Source organism: Grampus griseus, assembly GCF_964374135.1.
Source record: "Grampus griseus genome assembly, chromosome: 1".
NCBI lineage: Eukaryota > Metazoa > Chordata > Mammalia > Artiodactyla > Delphinidae > Grampus > Grampus griseus.
Window position 1 is genome coordinate 107,409,341 of NC_139017.1, and position 22,117 is coordinate 107,431,457.

A 22,117-nucleotide genomic window follows, 5' to 3' on the forward strand; every position below is an offset into this window, starting at 1 on the left:
GTCTTCTATGTTTGAGCAAAATTTAATTATTTAACTGTGAAGAAAGCACCATAATACAAAGCCTAGGAAGTCATTCTTTTGTACAATCTAGACTTTATATTTAGAAAAGGTAAATAACAGGAAGGAAACAAATCTTGTTTCTTGAACAAGTTTCTGTGTATGTTTGGGATGGCCACAAACAGTCTAATGTCCCAAACCACCTCTACTTCTGACACTTTTAACTGATCATAATAATTAACCTGAGAGGCTGAGGTAACTGAAATTAGGTTCAGCATAATTAATTTGCTTAGGAAGAAAATAATCCATTTTAGAAAGACAAAAAGGGTTTAAAGAAAGACAATGAATTTAAAGAGTTTTTATTCTGTCCTCCAGAAGATCTCATTCCCCAACTTAATTTTACAATTAAGACAGAGTTCTAGGCAAAAGATCTTCTACTGCTTAGAACTACTGTTACTGGGCTAACTGATCTAGAACATAGCTTGGGTTAGAGAAGCAAGAAGAGTTCTTTTAGGATGTAAGCTGGAAAAAGGGCAAGAATGTGTTGGTTGGTTTGTTTTATCAGGACTGGGCAACTTATTTTAAGCCAGAAATTTTGGCCAAGCTTCTGAGGCATTTGCTATGACAATCTTGGTCAGTGTTACCTACTTTTTCTAGGGGCTTAAATCTTAAAATATTCCAGGAATATGCAGTTTTTATTTATTTTTATTATTTATTTATTTATTTTTTTGTGGTACGCGGGCCTCTCACTGTTGTGCCCTCTCCTGTTGCAGAGCACAGGCTCCGGACGCACAGGCTCAGCGGCCATGGCTCACAGGCCTAGCCGCTCTGCGGCATGTGGGATCTTCCCGGACCAGGGCACGAACCCGTGTCCCCTGCATCGGCAGGCGGACTCTCAACCACTGCACCACCAGGGAAGCCCTGCAGTTTTTAAATTATACATTTTTAAATTATAAAAATGACAGAAGTGAGAATACAGGAAAAATATATCCAGAAATCCATTTTGATATATTTTAAGCTTTTTTCACATATACAAACATAATGTTTCATGAGTTTCTTGCCATTACATCAACTATTTCCAAAATTTGTAGAAACTGAAGAATCAAATCAGAAATTTTTTGGTGTACCTGTATGCTAACCAAAGTGGAAGAGACCCTGGCTTTCTTGATCAACCTATTTTCTCTTCTACGTTACTCTGCCCCCTTTTCACGCTAGACATTCAGGAAGAAATCAGAGGCCAGGGTGTAACCATAACTAAGTTGATGAATGGATTCCACAAAGAGGGGTGAGAGCATAAGTCAAGAATTTCACATTGGATTTCCAAGTTATGCTCCACAACCTATTCATGAAACAAGACTGTATAGTTAGCAATCCTACAAAGTCAGAAAATAAGAAGTTGAAGTTTGTAAAACTACTTAATATTCAGGGGCCCAATTAATACCTGCCCTCAATCCCCAGCACTGTCCTCAACTCACGGTCAGATTCTGAACATGAGAAGTAAATTAAAAATGCTTCTGAAGACCTCAAATAGCACTTGAAACAAATCTGCACTAAAGTCATAATTTTATTCCTTATTCCTTGCTTTAGGTATTCTCCCAGCCAAGAACAGATTAGAAATGGTAGCACAGGCAGAGAGACTGGCAGTAGCAGTAATATGGACAGCTTCTCAAAGTGACAGTCTGACACTGAGGGAGGAGACAACATACTTCAAAAACAAAGGATCCAACGGTTGCACAGTACAATAACGGATATTCATAATAATGACTAACTGTAATGAAGTTAAATATATGCTATCCGGTATTTAATTTTTTACAAATATTTTCAACTAAAATGACAGAAATATTAGCTTTAGTGCTGTAGAGAACAAGCTTCAGTTACCTTGAAAATTCATTTGTGTGACATGATATATATTCACTTCCCTGAAGATATAGGACATTGTGTTAACTATATTTTATATAATTATCATATGAATAAACCAAGTATTATTTAAAAACTGTCTTCTGACAAGGCGTTGTAAGGATTACCACTTAGTATAACAGCTATCTAGTATTTATTAGAGTGTGTGCAAACCACATCTCTGCAGCATTGTTCTATTACTCTGTGGAACTACTACTAGCCAAACAGATCTGAGCTTTCCATAATAATTTTCAGATTTTATAAGATACAGTAACAAAGACTGTGATTGGCCCCATAGTTGTTGTCCAATAAAGATTTACTGAATAAATGACAATTAAATTCTTGTTTCATAATTCTGTAGTTTAATGATTTACTTACTTTTGTCACTTCCTCTGCCCAAATCTAGCCAGCATTAAAAATTAGAGAAAAATATAGAGCATGAAAGTTGGAATTTAACATTTTCTACAACTTACTATAGAAAAATGTAAATATTTTAATTTACATGGCATACTCTCTTTTTCCAGAATCACATTAACAGATTAAACACAGTAATAATTAAATCAGTAGAGCTTAATATACTGTGAAAGTATGCCTTCATATGTATCAATACTATTGATTTTTGAATCTTATACTAATTCTATAACTTAATAACAGTTTTCCAAAACTGGGAATATTTAATGCCTCAGTTCTAGTATTCTCATCAGTAAAATGAGAGGTTTAGAGTATATGATTTCTAATTTCTCATTTAGGTCCAAAATTCTGCAATTTTAGTAAGTTATAATAAAGCAAGGATAAATGGACACTAAATGTTGATTTAGCCATGGTGGGGGGCACAATGAACTTGAGATATAATGAACTTGAAATTACCAGAGTTAAATACATCGTACTATAAGTAGATGACCTAACTAGTAAAATAAATGCCTAATAAATGAAACAAAGTCTTGCTAACTGTTTAGGGTATTTTTACCTAAGATTAAAAAAAATATATGATTTATATGCTAAATTACCAATGACTGAAACAGTTTCACAGTTCTCATTTACCTACATACAGATAGGACAATGAAAATAAATGAATGCATTCTCTTGCTATCTAAGGAAAGCTCTAATTTAGCCAGGGCTTCAATAATTATAGTAGTTTAAAAAAACAAATGCATTTTACATATTCTGTACAATAATCTTTTCTATTACATGTTTTTTCCCCTCCTTTTAGTTCAGTGCTAATGAAATAAAAGTAGTCAATTGATTTAACAAATAAAAACTGTCAATTATTTATTACTTATACGGCAGAGTCTATGCTACTTCTATGGCAGTAATACACCCAGGAGTATTATACCAAACACTGTATCTATAAATCTTTATTGGCTAACATTTATGAATTTTGGGACTATGTTCAGATTTCTATCTTGTTAAAAAATTAAAAATACTTAACATCTCAAAAATTTCCTCAAATCAAGCTCAATAATATACAAAGGATATTACAGAATAATTCTCATTCCCAATTCAAAGCTATCACTATTCTGCAACTCTCCTAAGTGAATTAACACTGGACAGGCTTCCACACTACAGAAATACCTAAACTACTGGGGTTTGTCTTGGCCTGGAATTGCAGAAGAAATTAATTCTATGCTGAATTTGGGTGAAAATTAAGGTAAACACTGAAGGTACTGTGGAGCAAAGTAAATCTGTACATCTTATACATTTCTTTAAGTTAAGTAAACTTTGTTAATTTTTTTTGCCAACAGTGAAAATATGAAGTGCCAGCTAAATTAACATCTTTTATTATGTATAAAAGGCACTATATATTTATGTGTAGTATAAATACATGTAAATATTTATGTATTTGTGTATATATTCAGACTCTAATTTGGCACAGCTGAATTTGGCAATTAGAACACAATTTCTTTTCTTCAAGTTCCAATATTTCTTCAGCTAGTATTCTCTGTATTTTTTGTTAGACTAATGAATGCATGGCTTCAACTACTTTAAACTTTATATGTAGATAATAGCAAGAGAAGGCACTTTATTCAAGATGTAGAAAACACGGTAGGCCAACAAACCTTCAGCCATTTTACATGCAGGAAGTTGAGCATGTAAGAGAAATTTACCATAATGTTATCTCCTTCAAGGCGTGCTGAGTTTAGTTGCTTAAGTGCATAGGTAAGAGACAAAGAACACATTATACCAATGAACACAGTAAAACAAGTTACTTCTGCACACTAAAGAACACACAAACAAGTATTAAGAACCGATAAAATGGTCTTCTACTTAAAAAAAAAATCCAGCTACGGAATTTCATATAATGGTACCTGTTCAATTTTTTCAAAAGACTGAATTTTCAAAGATAAAAAACATGGTTGATGCTTGATTTTAAATTAGAATTACTTAGGGAAAATGCATCACTTTAAAAACTGCTACAATTTCCTAAATTTTTATTAAATTTTTACCTATGAAAGCCATTCTGCCTACCCACAATTTCCCTATTCAAAGATCATTTCTATTTTATTAATGTATGATGCCTTCAACCATGTTCTCTTTCAATCAGTCTCACAGGTCTTAGCATACCCTGAAGAAATATATGAAAGGCATGTCAATCCTTGTATTTTTAATAAACTTTAAATTCTAATATATGTACATTTAAGTTAAGGTTATATGATGGTGCTATAAATTCACTCAGTTTGCAGATTAAAGACATAGACTGCTGTGGAAATGCTTAAGTGGGCAGAGGGACATACTTGTTATGTTACTTGAAAATGTATTTTCCATCATGTTTGGATACCCAAAAGTAACAGACGTCGAAACCTCTCAGTATCAGAGAGCTTTGAAACCAGATGATTTTTTTCTTCCCATTAGCAACACTCTAAAATGATTTTTTAAAAAGTTTATATAGACTAAGTTAGGTTAAAAATGTCAGTGCCTTATAACTTAAATGCATAAGTTATATTTGTTTTTGCTTCTCTGATATAAGTTTTATACTATTTTCAAAGCTGTACTTTATTCATTGTAAAATATTCAGGGAGGTTTTCTCTTTTCTGCTCAATTGGTATATTTTTGAGAAATGTCTTTGATGCTGCTTTACCATTCTTCAACACATTAACTAATAAAACAGATTAGTAAAGTAGCAATATTGAATACAGGCAGAAATATTTTACTGGTATGGCAAAATCACCAAAAAATTCAATCTACTATAGCAGATTGTAAACTGAGGGCAGCAGAGATTTTGCACTATTTATATATGAACTCCTTCTCAGCAAAGCACCTTGTACAAAATTAGCATTCAGTAAATCTAGAATTTAAAAACAGGTCACAAGAAACTAGTAAACAAATTTTTAAAAAAGTGCTGACATGCACAGGTCCCAAATCTTACTTACAGAGGAACAACTAGTCACAAAACAATCCGAGGAAATTTACAAAGAAGTAAAATCAAAGAAAGTCTGAGGTTAGAGTAACCTCCTCAGCCACCAACTAGGAGCAGGAAATGTGTCAAAGAAGAAAAAAAAAGGAAAAACAAACTCCTAGTGGTTTCAATTTTTCTGTATTCTTCAAGTAAACGGAAGAGAAATACAGAGAAAAAAAATCACAAAATATAGGCATGCCTCAAGGCTTTATGTGATAACAAACTAAGAGGGCTTTTCCTTTCCAAAGTATTTCAGACTTACTGCTATAAAGTTTGAAGAAAAACAAGTTGTTATCTAGAGGGAAAGAACACAACTAAAATCAGGAAATGTGAATTTTTGTCTAGACTAATATTTTTAATATTTGGCTACAGTTAAATTTTGTTTAATGCAATATATAAATTCTAGAAAAGCTGTGTACAAACGTAATTGTTGAAAAATTCATTTGTATAAACTTTTATTTTTAAATGTAAATTCTCATGGAAAAAATTTTGTCCTCAATAATACACAGCACAGAAAATCTGTCAACATCTTTTCTGGATATATCAAAAGGAATTATCTCTCAAAATTTGTCTACTATTATATTTGGTTCCTACACATTTTAATAGCAGTGGTAAAATAATTTAGAATACATAGGACCTGGTATACTGTTAAATTTATGAACTCTCTGGCACTTTTCCAAGTAAAATGTAGACTATCATTATTCTGTAATAGTGTTTGTTAAAGAAAGTTTTGTATTCTTATTCCATAATCACTGGGCACATATAGACATTTCAAATAAAGATATTCTGTTCTAACATTTATTTCCAAATGATCCTTATTTAACATTTTTTCTGATTATGAAATTTGTATCTTAAAAACCAATTCATATTTTGCTATATAAGTTTATTGTTAGCAACTTAGAAATTAATATCCTAATTTAGAGTCTCTTGCCATCTATGGTATTCATCTGTAAAGTTCTAATTCTGCAAAAAGCTTGTTTAGGGAAGTTAAGCCGTTCCTTATGATGATGTCATCATAAATTCTGAGGTGAACTAGCCAGTGATTTTGAAATTAATGTCTTGTCAAAGATAGCTCTTCTACAGCAGTTGCTAATACAGAATCTCCAAAAGGAGAACTGTCTAGAAGAAAATAATTTATTCTGCTCATATAAGGTGTTGGGTAATCTCATAAGACAACACTGTCCAACACCAAGTTACCAGTTTTAAATTTCACTCTAAACCAAGTCTCAACCTTTTCTTTCCCAAAACAAGAGAGCCACAATAGACTTCTACGAGCACCATGGTAATATGCTCCTAAGGCAATGATTCTTGACGATAGTAGTGGTAGTGAGTTGGGAACAGAAGGCAGTGGGAATGTCACGTCTCTTAACAACACATATCCCTTAGCTCAAGAATGAACTTGTTAGCTTCATCTAATAAATTCATACTTGTTTATATTGTACTATCTTAAAGGTGCTCCAATTCAAGCTGATTAATCTCTTCAAACTTTGGAAAAGAGATATAAACTATATAAATATTAGATTAAATCAGAAGCTTATAAATAAAATCTTTAAAGTTATTAAAGTTATATATATATCCTCACATATACATATATATAAAATCATTGAACTACTATATTTAATATATACCCACTTAGTCTTAAAAGACTACTCTGAGATTGATTTTTATAAAAAATATACCAGAACTAATTTATCCAAACAGGTTTCCTCCCCCTTCAAAATAGCCACCTGGGACTCCATGTTGCTGCTATCTGAATAGTTTTGGAACTATTCTTGGTGACAACTCCTTCGGTCAGTTTGAGTCCCATGTGGAAAGGGAGTCACATCTAATTTTTAAGCTACACATAAGCATTCTCAAACTTGATTCATTCTTACCTTAATTACTATCTGTTTTTCTATTTCAAATATAATAAATCTATTTCCAGAAGACTTATTTTCCATCACCGCTGAGGTTATTCAAAAAATATGACACAGCTTTAGGAGCTCTTATAATTTTTGTTTTTTAGCAACAAGTATATCACTAAAATAAGAATATTGCCTCCTGATATGACTACTTTTCACTGATTTGAATGTATTAAGTTCTGAAAAGTTTGTTTAAAAACACAAAAACAATACTCTAAAGTCATATTCTAGTTTTAATGATAGATTACAGCTTGCATGTTATATGAGTGAAACCTTTTAAAAGTCTTAAAGTTATTAACCTCAAATACTCTTCTATTAAAAAAAACACTACTTACTGATGCTCTAGTTTCTGCAGCTTTTGCCTTTTTTAGTCTGGTTTTTGCAGCATCCAAATCCAGTCTCTTATTTTGTAATAGTTTCCTTTCTTTCTATAAATATAGGAAAGAAAAAAAAGCCTAATGATGCTAAAAATCCAGTAAGAGCATACACATTTAAGGTATTATTTTCCATTAAATATATGAATCATCTGATAAAGATCTATGATTACAAAATTGGCTATAAAGTGACGATTCAGGTATCTGACTCCATTTTCTCACTATTTCCAATTTTAAAATGATAGAGACATTCTAGATATCTGGGAAAGATGGCAGGTGATGGCAGAAACAGAAGAATATTAGTTTTAATATTCTGTGATTTTGCCCTTCCAGGGAACATTTGGCAATATCTTCTTTGTTGTCACAATTGGGGTAGGGATGTTACTAGCATCTACTGGGTAGAAGCCAGGGACACTGCTACACATCTTATAATGCAGTATAGCTCCCACAACAAAGAATTATTCAACAGATAATCTAGGAAGCGCCTATGGTGAAGAAGGTAGAGGGCCCAGGGCAAAGCTCCTTGAAACTCTGTGCCACAGCAACAAAAGCAACTCTATTACTACGAAAACAGAATTTCAAATTTATAGAATGAATAATGAACAAACATTAGTATGATATCTTAGAATTAGTACGATATCTTAGAATTCCTCACGGGAACATCAAGCTTCTTTATAACAGATAAGTTTATAAGAATTCACTGTTTGCTTTATTAGTTCTTAGAATTCATATATTAAATATCATCCTATTGACAATCTAATATCTTTTCAATTGTATTTCAGCTTTGTGGTTTTTCCTTTGTCTCAGGTCAAACACTTTTTATTCACAAATTCATTGTAAACATATTGAGTTTCAATAATATTTTGTAATAAGAAATCTTCAATTTAAGTTTGAAGTAGTATTTACAATAAAGAGAAGTCTTGCAAGAATCTTAGGAAAAAGATATTCACCTAGAACTCCACTCTCCATCACTCAAAAAACAAATTAAACCAAAAAAATAATAGATTAACAGATTAGGTTTGGGAAAGTGAAATTTTTTTCTTTATTTCAGCAATAAAACACAGCTGTGTGAAAAGAAGATAATAGACTTCTAGGGATACAAAAAGACAGAAAGGCTAATAGCCAGGAATATAGCTTCCAGTAATTGGGATTCTGGCTCCCAGTTTAAATGAACAGCTATATGGCTATACTGTGGTGATAAATTGTGCCGTATTTTAATAATCATTCCAGGAACTTCGCTATAGATTTTAGTGCTGGTAACGAACAAGAATGGATGTAAAGACACCTCAATAACACTACAGGGACACAAAAGTGGAGTCCGTATCATTAATAGTCCTTTATTTTGGTTAGTTTTGTGTTCTGCTGGAATATGCATCTAACTAGATTATTTAATTTTTCTAATCTGCTACATCTACAAAGTCATTAAGAGGGCAAATTATTCATTAAAAACTAAGTATATACCTAAATTATTTTACTAAAAAAATGAACATTTTCCAACTCACAGCAATTGTTTTGTAATCTCCTTCTATAAAGTTTCTTAAAGGAGTGAGAAAATTTAAGGCTGATGTTTGAATCAGCTCTCTGTCTGCTGTTCCAATTCGTTTTTGTGTTTCTCCACATTTAATAAGTGCATTACCTGCAAAGGAAAAAAGTTTGGTTTTTTTTTTTTTTTTTTTTACCATTGTCTGGTAATGTCAGAAAATCATGTTAAGATAAATCAGCATTTGATCTCCTTAAAGTCAGTTGTTACTTGTTTACTTAAGTAAAAATCAAATAAAATTAACTGTAGTTAAGGTAGTTTTATTTTGAAAGTAAATTTAAGATTATAAATATCAAAATGAAAATGACAAAGGTGAACTCCTTATCATAGCATAGTTTATTGTACCAACTCTACCAATGGGACAAAAGAGGACAGATACACTAAGAAATACTTATGGTCACAGCTCAAATATTGTAGATATATTTATAAAAGTATAATTCTTAAAATATTTTAATAAGTAGATAAAGTCAAAATTCTTTTGTTTCTGTATTTATACACTTACCTCGTGTCTATAAATAAGAGTATATATTTGTATCTTAAGTTAAAAAAAAAAAAAAACCTATGTTTTGCAGCACATATACCCTAATATTTAAATAGGACAAATTCAGTAGAAAATAGAGAAAAAGAAAGAGAACCACAAGATTGGTTCTACTTCCAGTTCTACCTCTAATAAGCTTTAGTTCTGTGGATCTTAATTCCTTCATTCTCAGATAAAATTAGATCTGATTGATAAGGAAGGTAATAATATAATGTAGTTAAGAGCTCAATTTCTGGATACAGATCTACATTTGAATTACTAGCTGTGGATGAACTATGTAACCTCTCTAAGACTCAGTTTCCCTGTCTTTACACAGAGATAATAGAATCTACAAGTAGGATATAAGTGAGGATTTACTAATACATATATTGTACAGTGTTTAGCCCAATTCCTGAAATATTCAATTACTAATACTAATTTATTACTAATACTAATCATCTATTACTAATACTATTATCAATTATTAATAAATAGATTCACAAAGCTCAATTCAAATAATCAGGGTACATTCAATGGAATTATTAGAAGTGCAAACAGATTAAGCAGGTTAAAAAGGAAAAAATTTAGAAGCTTTCTGAATGTTCATGCTCCACTAGGTCTTCAGCTTGGTGAAGGAAAGGGCTGGGTTTTCACGTACCTTTATGACCCCAGCATCTAACTGAGTCTGGCACAAGAAGGCAATAACAAATCTGATCGATATATAAAGTTTTTGTAAAATTTACAGTTAAAATTTAGAAGTCAAAGTATAGAAATTTTAAGCATTTTCAGACTTCTGAAAGAATTATATTTTGAAGAACACAATGTAATAGTTTCAAAGTTGTACAGCTATAAGCCAGTTAATGGATTAATAGCATTCGTTACACAGTACTTAGGTTATTTCCATCTGACATAAATACTACTAAAACTAAGTTAATTTAGTCCCAGAATTTATGTGCTATTTCATAAATCAGAACTATATACGTAGAAAATCACTTAATTTACCTATCATTTCATATCTAAATAAGGACAAATTTCTTGCAGAAGTCTTAATAAAAAGAATTATTAGCCATGAAAAACAGGAAAAAAGCTATAGAAATCTGAAATGGTCTTATGTTCTGAGAAAATTAGATTTGAGGGGTAATCATATATAATTGAGCTTCAGAGTTATACATTAAAAAAGTCACTACAGCAACTAAAAAAAGCTGGCATAACTGTGAAACGTAATAGAAAATTTAAAGTATATGAGGAAAATAGAAATAAAATGTCATCCAAACATCGAGAGATAACCATTGTTAACATTTTTGTGGTACTGACATTACTTGGGTAATAAAAGCACTAGTTCAAATACTTAGTATGTGCCAGGTACTTTATTATAGAAATAAATCCTCAAGAAAGCTTACAAAAGAAAAATCAACTAGAAGAGACATATGTAAACAGAGACTGCAATATATCACAAAAAGTACAACAGAGGTGCTGCAAGATTCAATGGGAATACCTATTTAGACATAAAAAGATGTGAATTCTCAGAATATATGCTTAAATATATTAAATACTAAGTTACACTGTATATATTTAGTGGTCACCTACATTTGTCACTGCATCCAAAATTTTAAGACAAAAAAATTGAATTTAAAATTGATTCTACTAATATTAGGTAAATGTTAATGATGTCTCTAAGTAGTAAAAATCTAAGAGTAAAGATATCTCTTAGCAGACCTTTTGCCTTTCACTTACCATAAGCTGTTCCAGGGCCAAACTCAGTCCCTGCATCAATCATATATTGTCCCAAAAGTTCTGGGTTGTTTATACGACTTGGAGCTTTTCTATCCAGTTTCTCATAAACAAATTCTTCTATCCTGGCATCTAGGAAAAAGGTTTAAAATTACCAATGATTTCAAAAAGCTAAGCTATTTGAAAGATTGTTTTGTTCCCCTACTAGACATTTATTACCTTGTAAAATAAACATGAAATTAGTATGCTTTCAAGTATATATCTTAATATATAATTTTTCATTTGCATGTTAAGAGTATTACATAACTCTAAGAAACTTATATTTTAAAAATCTGATAAAATATTTTGGCACAAAAATATTTAAAATAAAGTAAAACTATTATGAGTATTTTATAGGATTTTAAGTTCCAGAAAGGGTTGGTATTCCTTTAATATCTAGTGAAGTTGTCTTTGCCCCATTCATATACTGTCTAATTTTTAACTTTGAATATATGTACACAATTTTAAAATCAGGGATTTCCAGCTATAAAAATACGGATATAAGGTACCTAAGAAAAATCAAAGAGTCACATACTTCTGCCACTATTATTTTGATTTAGTTTGCTCATATGCTCAATCTCCCTCTTAGAGGCTAAATACTGGGAGTTTAAGGAATGGAACAATAGGATTTGGAATAGTCTACAGAGATCAGCAATATGATTCCTTGGCTTAATTTTATTTAATTATGTTTAAAGTATATAAATATCTGAGCACTCAAAAGATTTCATCATTAAAAATAAGTTTAAAATACAAAAGGTTAAAAGCAATAATAGGAATTAGCATAAATGAAAAGGAAAAAACATCTGTAAGATCTGAATAAACACTTGGTTATCATAATATTTAAGAAATTCACATTTACACTGCTGCCCAACAGTGAGATATTTCAGAGACAAATAAGAAAAAAGTCAAAGTTCCAGACTTTTCAGAAACAATGATTAAACATAAAATTACAATCCAAAAAGAATCTCAGTTAAATAGGGTTCCTTCTAAGCACCTCACATAACTCCTCCACAAGTGAAAGTGTCACACAGTACACTGAAAATTTCAAAAATAAGCTGAACCAGTAATAGAAACACTTCAGGAGTTGGCAAAAGTGCTAATTTTCATACATAAAACAGGCTGTTGGAACAATACTCGCTTTTGTGGTAGACTCTGGTGCAGCATCAGAAGAGTTTTTAAGCAGGAATTTAAAAATCTTTCAATTAGTTAAAATCAAAAGGAGTCAGTTCAAAACATAGCCACTGAGAAGATATTAACTAAATTGCAGAACTTCATTTTCTGACCGTGAGAGTGATTCTTATCTTTGCCATCTATCTATTTGGTCAAAAATTTAAAGTTGAATCCCATGTTGATTTCATTCAGTTAAAAAAAATTGGTATATTTTAAATAAATGTTTCATTTCAATAGGGCATTAAAAGGTCATCATAAAATCTTAACAAAAAATGCAGGCAATTCTTCTATAATACAATGTATATTTCTGAAAAATCCTAGGATCTGAAAAATCATGCACTAAAAGTAACAGGGCTTACAGGAAAAAGAAGGTTAGGTCTGACTACTCAAAATCTGTGTAACTTTATAATGAGAGCATAAATAAAACACACAAAAAATTCTGTTACTACTTTAGACTTAAAACACTAATGTAAAACTGTATTATATGAGCCATTGTAACTCCCTTCTACCGACATCATTCCCGTTTACCAGTTGAGTGTGAGCTTATTTGCCAATCACAAAAACATGTTGTAGAACAGACTATATTATTTAAGGAACTATGGATAGAGCAAGAAACAAGAGGAAAAATGTCTACTACTTTCTTTTCTCTTTCTTTCTTTTTTTTTAAGATACCATGGTATATTATTTAAGTAGCCTTAAATGAATAAGAAATAACACATAGTGTCCAAAAACAACAGTCCTCACTCAAAGTGTAAAAGGACTATTTTAAAAAAGTCACCACAATTTAACTAAAATAGCACGGTATTACTAATATTTTGTACAGTGCTTGAGGTTTACGTAATAGCAACAAAGTTTAAAGCTTGGAACTTTAAATTAGTAACAAAGTAAGTTTATGGCATTTCACAACATGGTCACAATAACACTGGGGAAAAGGGGAAGGAAAGCAGGCATTGTTATTGTTGTTTTTGTCCTTCAGTTTTGATCTGTAAAACTCAGGGTGTCAACACACCTGGTTCTAGTTCAAGTTCCACTTCTAATTAGCTATGCTACACTGAACAAAATGCTAACTTGTGAGTTTCAATTAAAACAATTATTATGCACCTTATTTGCCACCTTATTGACTTAGGTGATCTGAAAAGCTTTATGATGCTGTCTGAAAATCAAACGGAATAATTTATGTAAAAATGTAAAACTTAACATAAACATAAATAGTTGGTAACTACTTAAGTTTCTATATAATTTTTCCTTAATTACTAGGGACAATTCTTCCCTGGATGAGAAAGGAAGATTAATTTATCTACACAGGCTTTCATAACTCTTAAAATTCAAACTCACTGCCTGAAATTGAGTTTTCAAGAGGATTCTACAGAGGCCTGAAAAATGTTACTTGTCAGTTTGTTAGAGGGTATACAATGACGTGTTTATCACCCTCTTCTTCACCAAAAGTACACACACAAAATAATTATAGACCCCAAAGCCATAACCAAAAAATGTTTTCCAAGAGCCATTAAAACTTTTTTAAAAAACATTAAAAAAAACCTATTAACAGTACTTTTTAATAAAATTAGTCAATAATGGAGACAAAAGGTAAAAAATTTCTTACTTGGATTTGGCTGCAATAACACTTCAGTTTGTTTCATTATTTTTTCTGTCCACATTTTGGTACATTCAGCTTTGCTAAGGAGGTTCTCTAAGTGAGCATCCAATTCTGTCTTCTCTGCCTGGCCAAGCTTTTCTTCTGTGAACTGTTATTGATTATACAGTTAAAAAAAAAAAGTTAAATATACCCCCAACACATTTTAGGAATCTGTATTAAAAAGAAAACTCAAATCCAAACAATCCCGGGCATACAAATAATTGTCTGTAAACTGTTGTATATGAATGCTCCTTTTTGCCCCTCTGGTAATTTATCCATACCTCTTTTGTGGCACTTAGGATAATCCTATTCCATAGTTAACACATATCCTTAGTTCTGCTGAAATGTATGGTGTGAATGCTATAGAAAATCTAGCATACTGTCCTGTATATAAAGTATATAAATATTTCTTACATTATAAAGGTAGGATAACATAGTGGTAAGGAGTAAAATTTTGAGCCAGCTGGATCTGAATTCAAATCCTGACTGCACTGCTAACTGTGTGACCTGAGCAAGCTTTTGAATATTTTTTCCTTAGGTATCTTCCATCGCAAAAGAGAGACAATATATATATTACGGTGTTTTAAGAATTAAGTAAGGGTATGTATGTAAATCGCTTTGTTCAGGGCCTGATAATTATTATTTTGAATTTAAAAAGGGCTATTTATGTTTAATGTGGCTTTGTATCATTGGCACTTTAATCACACCTAGTGAGATAAGCTTTTATGGGATGTTCTGGGAAACTATCATTTAAGTTGTTTCTTCAAAATATGTTCCAGCAATTGATTTATGGACTAACTTTTGGAACATATCCTATTCATACTACTGAGGCATCTTTTAAAGATCATAAATGTAGTTAAATATACTCACAACGTATCAGTTTTTATTATCCTTAGTGGTTTTTGAGGAAAGGCAGCATTGCCCATACAATAACAAAGAGGTAAAAGTATTTCTGTGTAGATTTTATAGAGACTTCTGGACACTTTTAATTAAATACTAGAAGCAATGACTCAGGCTGTTTATCATGCATAATTTTCCTCTAGAATATGTGGTTTCCCATCATAACACAGGTATATCACTAGCACTAATTCTATACTCATTAGTCATGACTTATTTCTGGATAACAAAATAGAATGTTCACCTTTAAAATATCTTCTGCAGCTCCATTTTTCTGAACTTTATTATCTGTTTCTTTCAGCATCCTTCTTGGTCTAATACTTTCAATTGATTATCAGTTAGCACTTATAGCTTTTAGAATGTTTTTCTTAGACTTCTGGTACACCCCCACTAAAGGTTTTATTCAAGGCCTAGAAATAGCTTCAATAGCTTTTGTAAAGCTTTAGGTCTTTTAAAGACTGGCCTGTAGCCAAACCCTGACCCAATGGGTGGAACTGAGAATAGTAGTTCCAAAGCTATTGCCTAAGCCTGTAAACTTGCAGTGTACTGTAACCAACGATAGGAGAGGCATTGGGAAAAAGATCAAAACTCTGACCCCAAGGTCAGCTGGGTAACTATGCAATCTAATTCTTAAGAGAGAATGCTGATATTCTTTACAGATCCCTGAAGATTCTAAGCTGTAGACCTGCCAAAGGTATACATTAGAATTTTAGAGGTTCCAAGTCTAACCTCCCTTGGTTAAATAGATTATTTCCCAGATAATGCGAGTAGTTCACCCAAGTGAATATTATCTATAAAGGATGATCTACCAGTAGAGAAAAATTCTCCACTTAGCTCCTTAGTAAGCATCTATTTTGTTTGTTCATTCCATTCATTACTTCAACAAATATTTATTAAGCACCTACATATGTGCTAGGCATTATTCTAAGCACATGGATTTCAGAAGCCAAAAAACAGACAAGGTTTCTGCTCTAAGAAAGCTTACATATTAATGGAGAAGACAGACAACAAACAAGTAATTTGACAATAAGGATACAAAGATAAAAAGATGGTGGACAGAGGACCAACACAGATGGTCCTATTGTTTCTTGATCCAGTGACTGAATGATTAACTGAGTGAATTTATGGAACCCTTAAGTATGAGTGAGATAGTTTGATTATAGAAAGCCTGTTCAGAAAATAGCAGTTCTGTAGGAAGAACCACATGAGCAATTTATTTAAGTACCAGTAATAAATTCTGATGTTTACTTGCATTTTCTGAGAGTAAAAAACAATTGCTGTGCATTTTGTATCATGTACTCAAAAACATCTTGTTATACAGGTAAGAATCATAAATTTAGTGATGAAGAAATTGAGGCTCAGGATGGTTTAAAATTTTGCCCTAAGATGTCAGTGCTGGGATTCAATCTTGTATCTGTTTGAATCATAGTCTTATTATATACTATGCTACCCTTCCAGTAAAATACTTGCTGATTTCAAGCAATTAATATTTTCTATCACCATTACCTAAACACACCTTGTGCTTCTCTGTCCCTCTTTCTTTGTTCATAGCACTCTGGTGAGCTGTATCCTATAGCCCACCTCTGCTTCCTACCTGATATTCAATCATCATCAAATTAAGGATAATAACTTCAATCCTATCTAAAATAAACAATAAAAGGGTGGGAGGGGACATAAGAACATTGCTAATGTTATATATTTAAGTTGAAATCATATATTTAAATTTTATTATTTCAATGTGTAATTGTAAAAGATATATTTCCCATGATTTTATCACTATGGGGATTTAAAAATTTTTTCCATTGTTAATCACAAGGTATGATATATTAGGTTAACAAACTAGTACAACACTTAATGCATAAATCTTCCTCTAAAACATTTTTAAGCATACATCAACTACAGAAATGATGAGTTATATCAACTAAATTAAGGAGAAGTATTAATCAAAGATATTTGTGGAGAATACATACTTTTTCTTCAACTGCATGTGAGATATATATTTAGCATATGACATGGTTCTTGCCCTCAAGGATTTTATGATCTTAACAATATTGCTTAAACACAAACATAAAATTATGATATCTTTGTCAAAAGAACAAAAGACTTATTCTTTCTTTAAAAAAAAAAGACCCCTTTCCTAATTGCCAAAAATTTTAAATTTTACCCTAAAAATTTTAGTTTTCAACATCTTTAAGTCCAAAATCATTACTGACTTTGTAGTCAATTAGTGCTGATAGTTGTTCATTATAAACTACATTTGATTTTAAGCATATATATACATATATTTTTTTTCTTTTTGCGGTACGCGGGCCTCTCACTGTTGTGGCCTCTCCGGCTGTGGAGCACAGGCTCCAGACGCGCAGGCTCAGCGGCCACGGCTCACGGGCCTAGCTGCTCCGCGGCATGTGGGATCTTCCCAGACCAGGGCACAAACCCACGTCCTCTGCATCGGCAGGCGGACTCTCAACCACTGCGCCACCAGGGAAGCCCTTAAGCATGTATTTTAATGCATGTATAGCACTACCATTTAATAATTAAAAACTTCTGTGAAAACAAGCTACGATGAATGTCAGAATGCAAAAAAGTCATAGAAATCCAAACCCAATGTTCTCTAAAGTGTAATTTGATGTACTATTCTTTCATAATATTTCATTAGTAACCCAGTAAAATGACCTGAGAAAAGAAAGGTTAATCCACTCTTTATATATTTTCTCTAAACATTGCTTTAAGAAAAAGATTGTCTTTGAGTCAGTCACATTATGCCAGGCCCTGCAATCCTTCCTTTACTACAGGATAGACATGCAGGCTACAGTATGAAATAAGAAGCCTGGATACCATGCCCTGATTTACTAGAGAGAATAAAGGACTACAAGTAAAAAGTCTGTGTGATCAAAGACATCTATTTAATATAAACTCTAACCATCAATTCTTTGATTGGGTAAAGTAATAGTTTAAAAGTATTCTAAACTTCTTTGGGGCAAATGTATAACACAAACTCTGAATATATTAGTAAACTGTAAAGTAGATTCTCCTCAACTGGTTCTCAATTTTGGCTGCTCTTTGGAATTGGGGGAGCTTTCAAAAATATTGATGCTGAATCCAATTCCAAGGATTCTAATTTAACTGGACTGAGGTGCAAGCTGTAAAGATTCCTTGGGTAATTTTAAGTGTAGCTAAGACTGAGAACTACTGTTCTAAGCTCATACACAATTATTTTAATATCAGGTTAACAAAACATGTTCTATCTAGTTGTTTACTAAATTAATGCCAACAGCACCAAAGGATGTGAACACAGTTTTGGGTAACACTAAAGGCGAAGAGTTTTTACAGAATGAGAAAATGTATGGCCTTTGAATGGGATATATTTATTAGAATTTCAGAGACATGGTGAAGTTACTGCAATTTAAATTCTATAAAAGAAATGGAATTTCAGGAGGACCTGAGAGTGAGTGGAATTGCATCCAGACAGGATCCGACAGGAGCTGGTGGAGGCCAGCATCATAATTCATCTTTACATCTCCAGCTTAGATACACTATTGTGCTTGTTAAATTAAATGGGAAATAAAGGCCAAACCTGCAACTAAAGTTTAAAGACCTCTTCCCCCTCAGAAAATAGCTGGTGTTCATGAAGTTCATAGTGTAACTTTAGTAGTCAGTTCAAAGAAAATGTTAAAAAATTAAAATGAACCCCCTTCCCCCAGTAATTTAGTTTGAAAATTTTTTTTTAGAGACTATATATCATTTTAACAATGGTGAGCAAAGTTTTGCTTCAATATCAATTCTGAATTAAAAATGCGCCCACTTGAAAGATTTATCAAATGAAGAACAGTAATTCACAAAACGGCTACTTACTACAAAGAATATTTAATTATGATAAATTGAGAGTAGATTATGAAGTCCTTGAGGGCAGCAACTGGCTCTCATTCATTTTTGTATCCTTCAATACCAAGCACCTAGGAGGTACTCAATAAATATAGGTTCAATTAATGAGTCTGTTTCAGACTAGCATTAATCAACTTCAAGGTCAGCAGATATAATGTCAGAAAAATACTAATAAAAATAATTATTTAACACGCTAAATGATTCAAAGAGTAAACTTTGCATACGGATACTACTTTCTTGGCTAAAATGACATAAAAATTAAAACAAAAACCAAACAGAAAACCATATTGGATATTGTGAGAGGGGAATAAGAAAGAGAGTTGGGGACTTCCCTGGTGCCACAGTGGTAGAGAATCCGCCTGCCAATGCAGGGGACATGGGTTCGAGCCCTGGTCTGGGAAGATCTCATGTGCCTTGTAGCAACTAAGCTGTGCGCCACAACTTCTGAGCCTGTGCTCTAGAGCCCACAGGCCACAACTACTGAAGCCCATGTGCCGAGAGCCCGTGCTCCACAACAAGAGAAGCCACCGCAGTGAGAAGCCTGCGCACTGCAAGGAAGAGTAGCTCCCACTCGCTGCAACTAGAGGAAGCCCACGCGCAGCGACAAAGACCCAAAACAGCCATAAATAAATAAATAAATAATAAATTTATTAAAAAAGAGTTGATTCCTTTAGACATACAATCTTATTAATGATGCGAAAGCCACAGAGTGACAGAATTTCAGAGTTCTAAGAGACCTTACATAATAATTCATTACAAGAAAAATGCCACATGATCATACAAAATTGAGAAATGACACAGGAATTGACATAGGAATTCACATCAAGATTCTGTGGTCTGAGATGGACTTGAAGTTATATCTTGAGGTAAGGAAAGGCCACAGAAAGGGAGCAGAGAGCATTCAAGATGAGTTTAACTGTTTGAACAAAAATCTAGAGTTAGGAAAGTACAAGATATTTTTGAAATTAAAAAATAATTTGATAGGAATACAGTATTTATATATGAGTAAGAGAAAAGACAAGGCTGGAAGGGAGTATTTAATTCTCAATTAAGGAATCAGGACTGAAAAGGTAGGATTTGAATGGTTTTTAAGACATTAATAAAGTCAACAATTTATCAAGGATATATTACCTGATCCTTTTGTGTTCTACTGAAGGCATCACGAACAACAAAAACACCCAAATGGATTGTTAGGGAATGAATACTCCTATTCATTTATACATTTTACCTTAATATTCTTTTTAAAGTACCGAGGTATATAAACACATTTTAGAAGACTGAGAGTGGAGTAATGGGACACATTTATATGATTTAGTAGTTTGATTTTACTTTTTTTTAAAACAGGGAACATGTTTAATTTTTAAGTAAAATGAAAAAAATGTATAGCAGCTGTCTAACCAGAGTGGCCTATTCCTTAAGGTATAATTTGATTTGAATAGAATTATTTAGAAATATCAAAGCTAAATTCCATTCCTACTGTTTTTATTGCTTATAATGAGTAACTGGCATAGCTCTTACATACACTATTCTTAGCATGAAACTTGGCACTTTGGCACTACACTGATGTCAACTCAATTTAGAGTAGGAACTCAGTTATCGACTAAATACAGAGATGAGAAAGTGGTGTTCTGTTGAAAATTACCACACAGCATTCCAAATTTCACATTACATTTTGGAACCATCCTTTTTTTCCTTACATATTTTATTTTAAAGAATTGTGGGGACTTCCCTGGTGCCACAGTTGTTAAGAATCTGCCTGTCAATGCAGGGGACATGGGTTCGAGCCTTGGTCTGGGAAGATCCCACATGCCGCAGAGCAATTAAGCCTGTGCGCCACAACTACTGCCTGTGAGCCACAACTACGGAGCCCGCGTGCCACAACTACTGAAGCCTGCGCGCCTAGAGTCCATGCTCCGCAACAAGAGAAGCCACCGCAATGAGAAGCCCCTGCTTGCCGCAACTAGAGAAAGCCTGGGCGCAGCAACGAAGACCCAATGCAGCCAAAAATAAAATAAAACAAATAAACTTATTAAAAAAATTGTGGAAAATGTCAAACATAAACAAAAGTATAATAGTATAATAAAACCTCATGAACCCATAACCCAGCATCGGCAAGTATCAACCTTCTGCCAATGCTGTTTCAACTACCCATCTTTATTTCTTCTAAAATATTTTAAAGCAATTCTCAGACATGATATAGTTTATACATAAATATTTCAAAATGTACCTCTAACAGATACAGATGTAATATAAAAAGTCACATTAAAGAGCCTGTTCATCCTGAAATTTTTCCCTTCTTAGTAAATGGCTCAAGCCAAAACCTCACAGTCATCCTTGACTCATCTTTCTCTCATACTCCAGAGCCAATATGACATGCAATACTGGTTAGATTCTGAACCTCCCCTGCTATGCTATCATTATTTAAGTCATAACACCTTTTGCCTGTCCTATGGCCACAGCTCCCTAACTGGTCTCCCTAGCACCCCCGTAACCTCAGATTCTGCACTTGTTGCCTCTGCCTGAAATGCTTTCCCTCCAAAAAAAAACTGGGAACTGTCACTTCCTTGAGGTCTTTTCGAATTTGATCCTATTAGAAAGGCTTGCCCTTACCATCATGTCTATACAACATGGCAACAACCATCACCCCTGCCCTTAACCTATCCCCTTTGGCCATCTTCTCCATCACCACCTGATGTATTTCCTATTTTGTCTTATCCTGTTAGATTGTAAGCTTCAGGAGGGCACTGTGTTGATTTTATTCACTTTTGTATCACTTTGTATCACTAGTGTCCAAAATTGTAGTGACACACAGACATGGAGTAGGCACTTAAGTATTTAAGACTGAAAATTATTTGATAACTAACAGATTATAATTTTAAAACTTTTTCCTACAGAATTTGAAACAATAATTGAAATTCATTTGGGAGGTACATCTTGAGAGCTCTGTCTCAAGATTTTTTAAATCAAGTCTATCAATTATTTAAATCTATTTGTAATATATGTGACTTATTTAAGCAGTGCGGATTATGCACCTTGAAAACATATCTAGATGTTTGTATGTATGTATGTATTTATTTTTATTTATTTACTTATGGCCCCGCGGCGTGGCATGCGGGATCTTAGTTCCCCCACCAGGGATCTAA

The 22,117-nt window shown here is 32.7% G+C and overlaps 1 protein-coding gene across 3 annotated transcripts in view; it reads right to left on the reverse strand.

The window, feature by feature from the left end:
- SH3GLB1 (SH3 domain containing GRB2 like, endophilin B1) overlaps positions 1–22,117 on the reverse strand; it is a 38,842-nt gene that overhangs the window by 15,071 nt on the left and 1,654 nt on the right. For 2 of the 3 annotated variants that reach the window (XM_082674687.1, XM_082674686.1), the window contains exons 2-6: positions 14,163–14,304; positions 11,354–11,482; positions 9,065–9,198; positions 7,524–7,616; positions 3,999–4,037 (exon numbers count right to left, since the gene is read on the reverse strand). In XM_082674687.1, coding sequence (XP_082530813.1) covers positions 3,999–4,037; positions 7,524–7,616; positions 9,065–9,198; positions 11,354–11,482; positions 14,163–14,304 — 537 coding nt within the window. The remainder of the gene's footprint in view (positions 1–3,998; positions 4,038–7,523; positions 7,617–9,064; positions 9,199–11,353; positions 11,483–14,162; positions 14,305–22,117) is intronic. The other variant, XM_082674688.1, reaches the window with a different exon arrangement.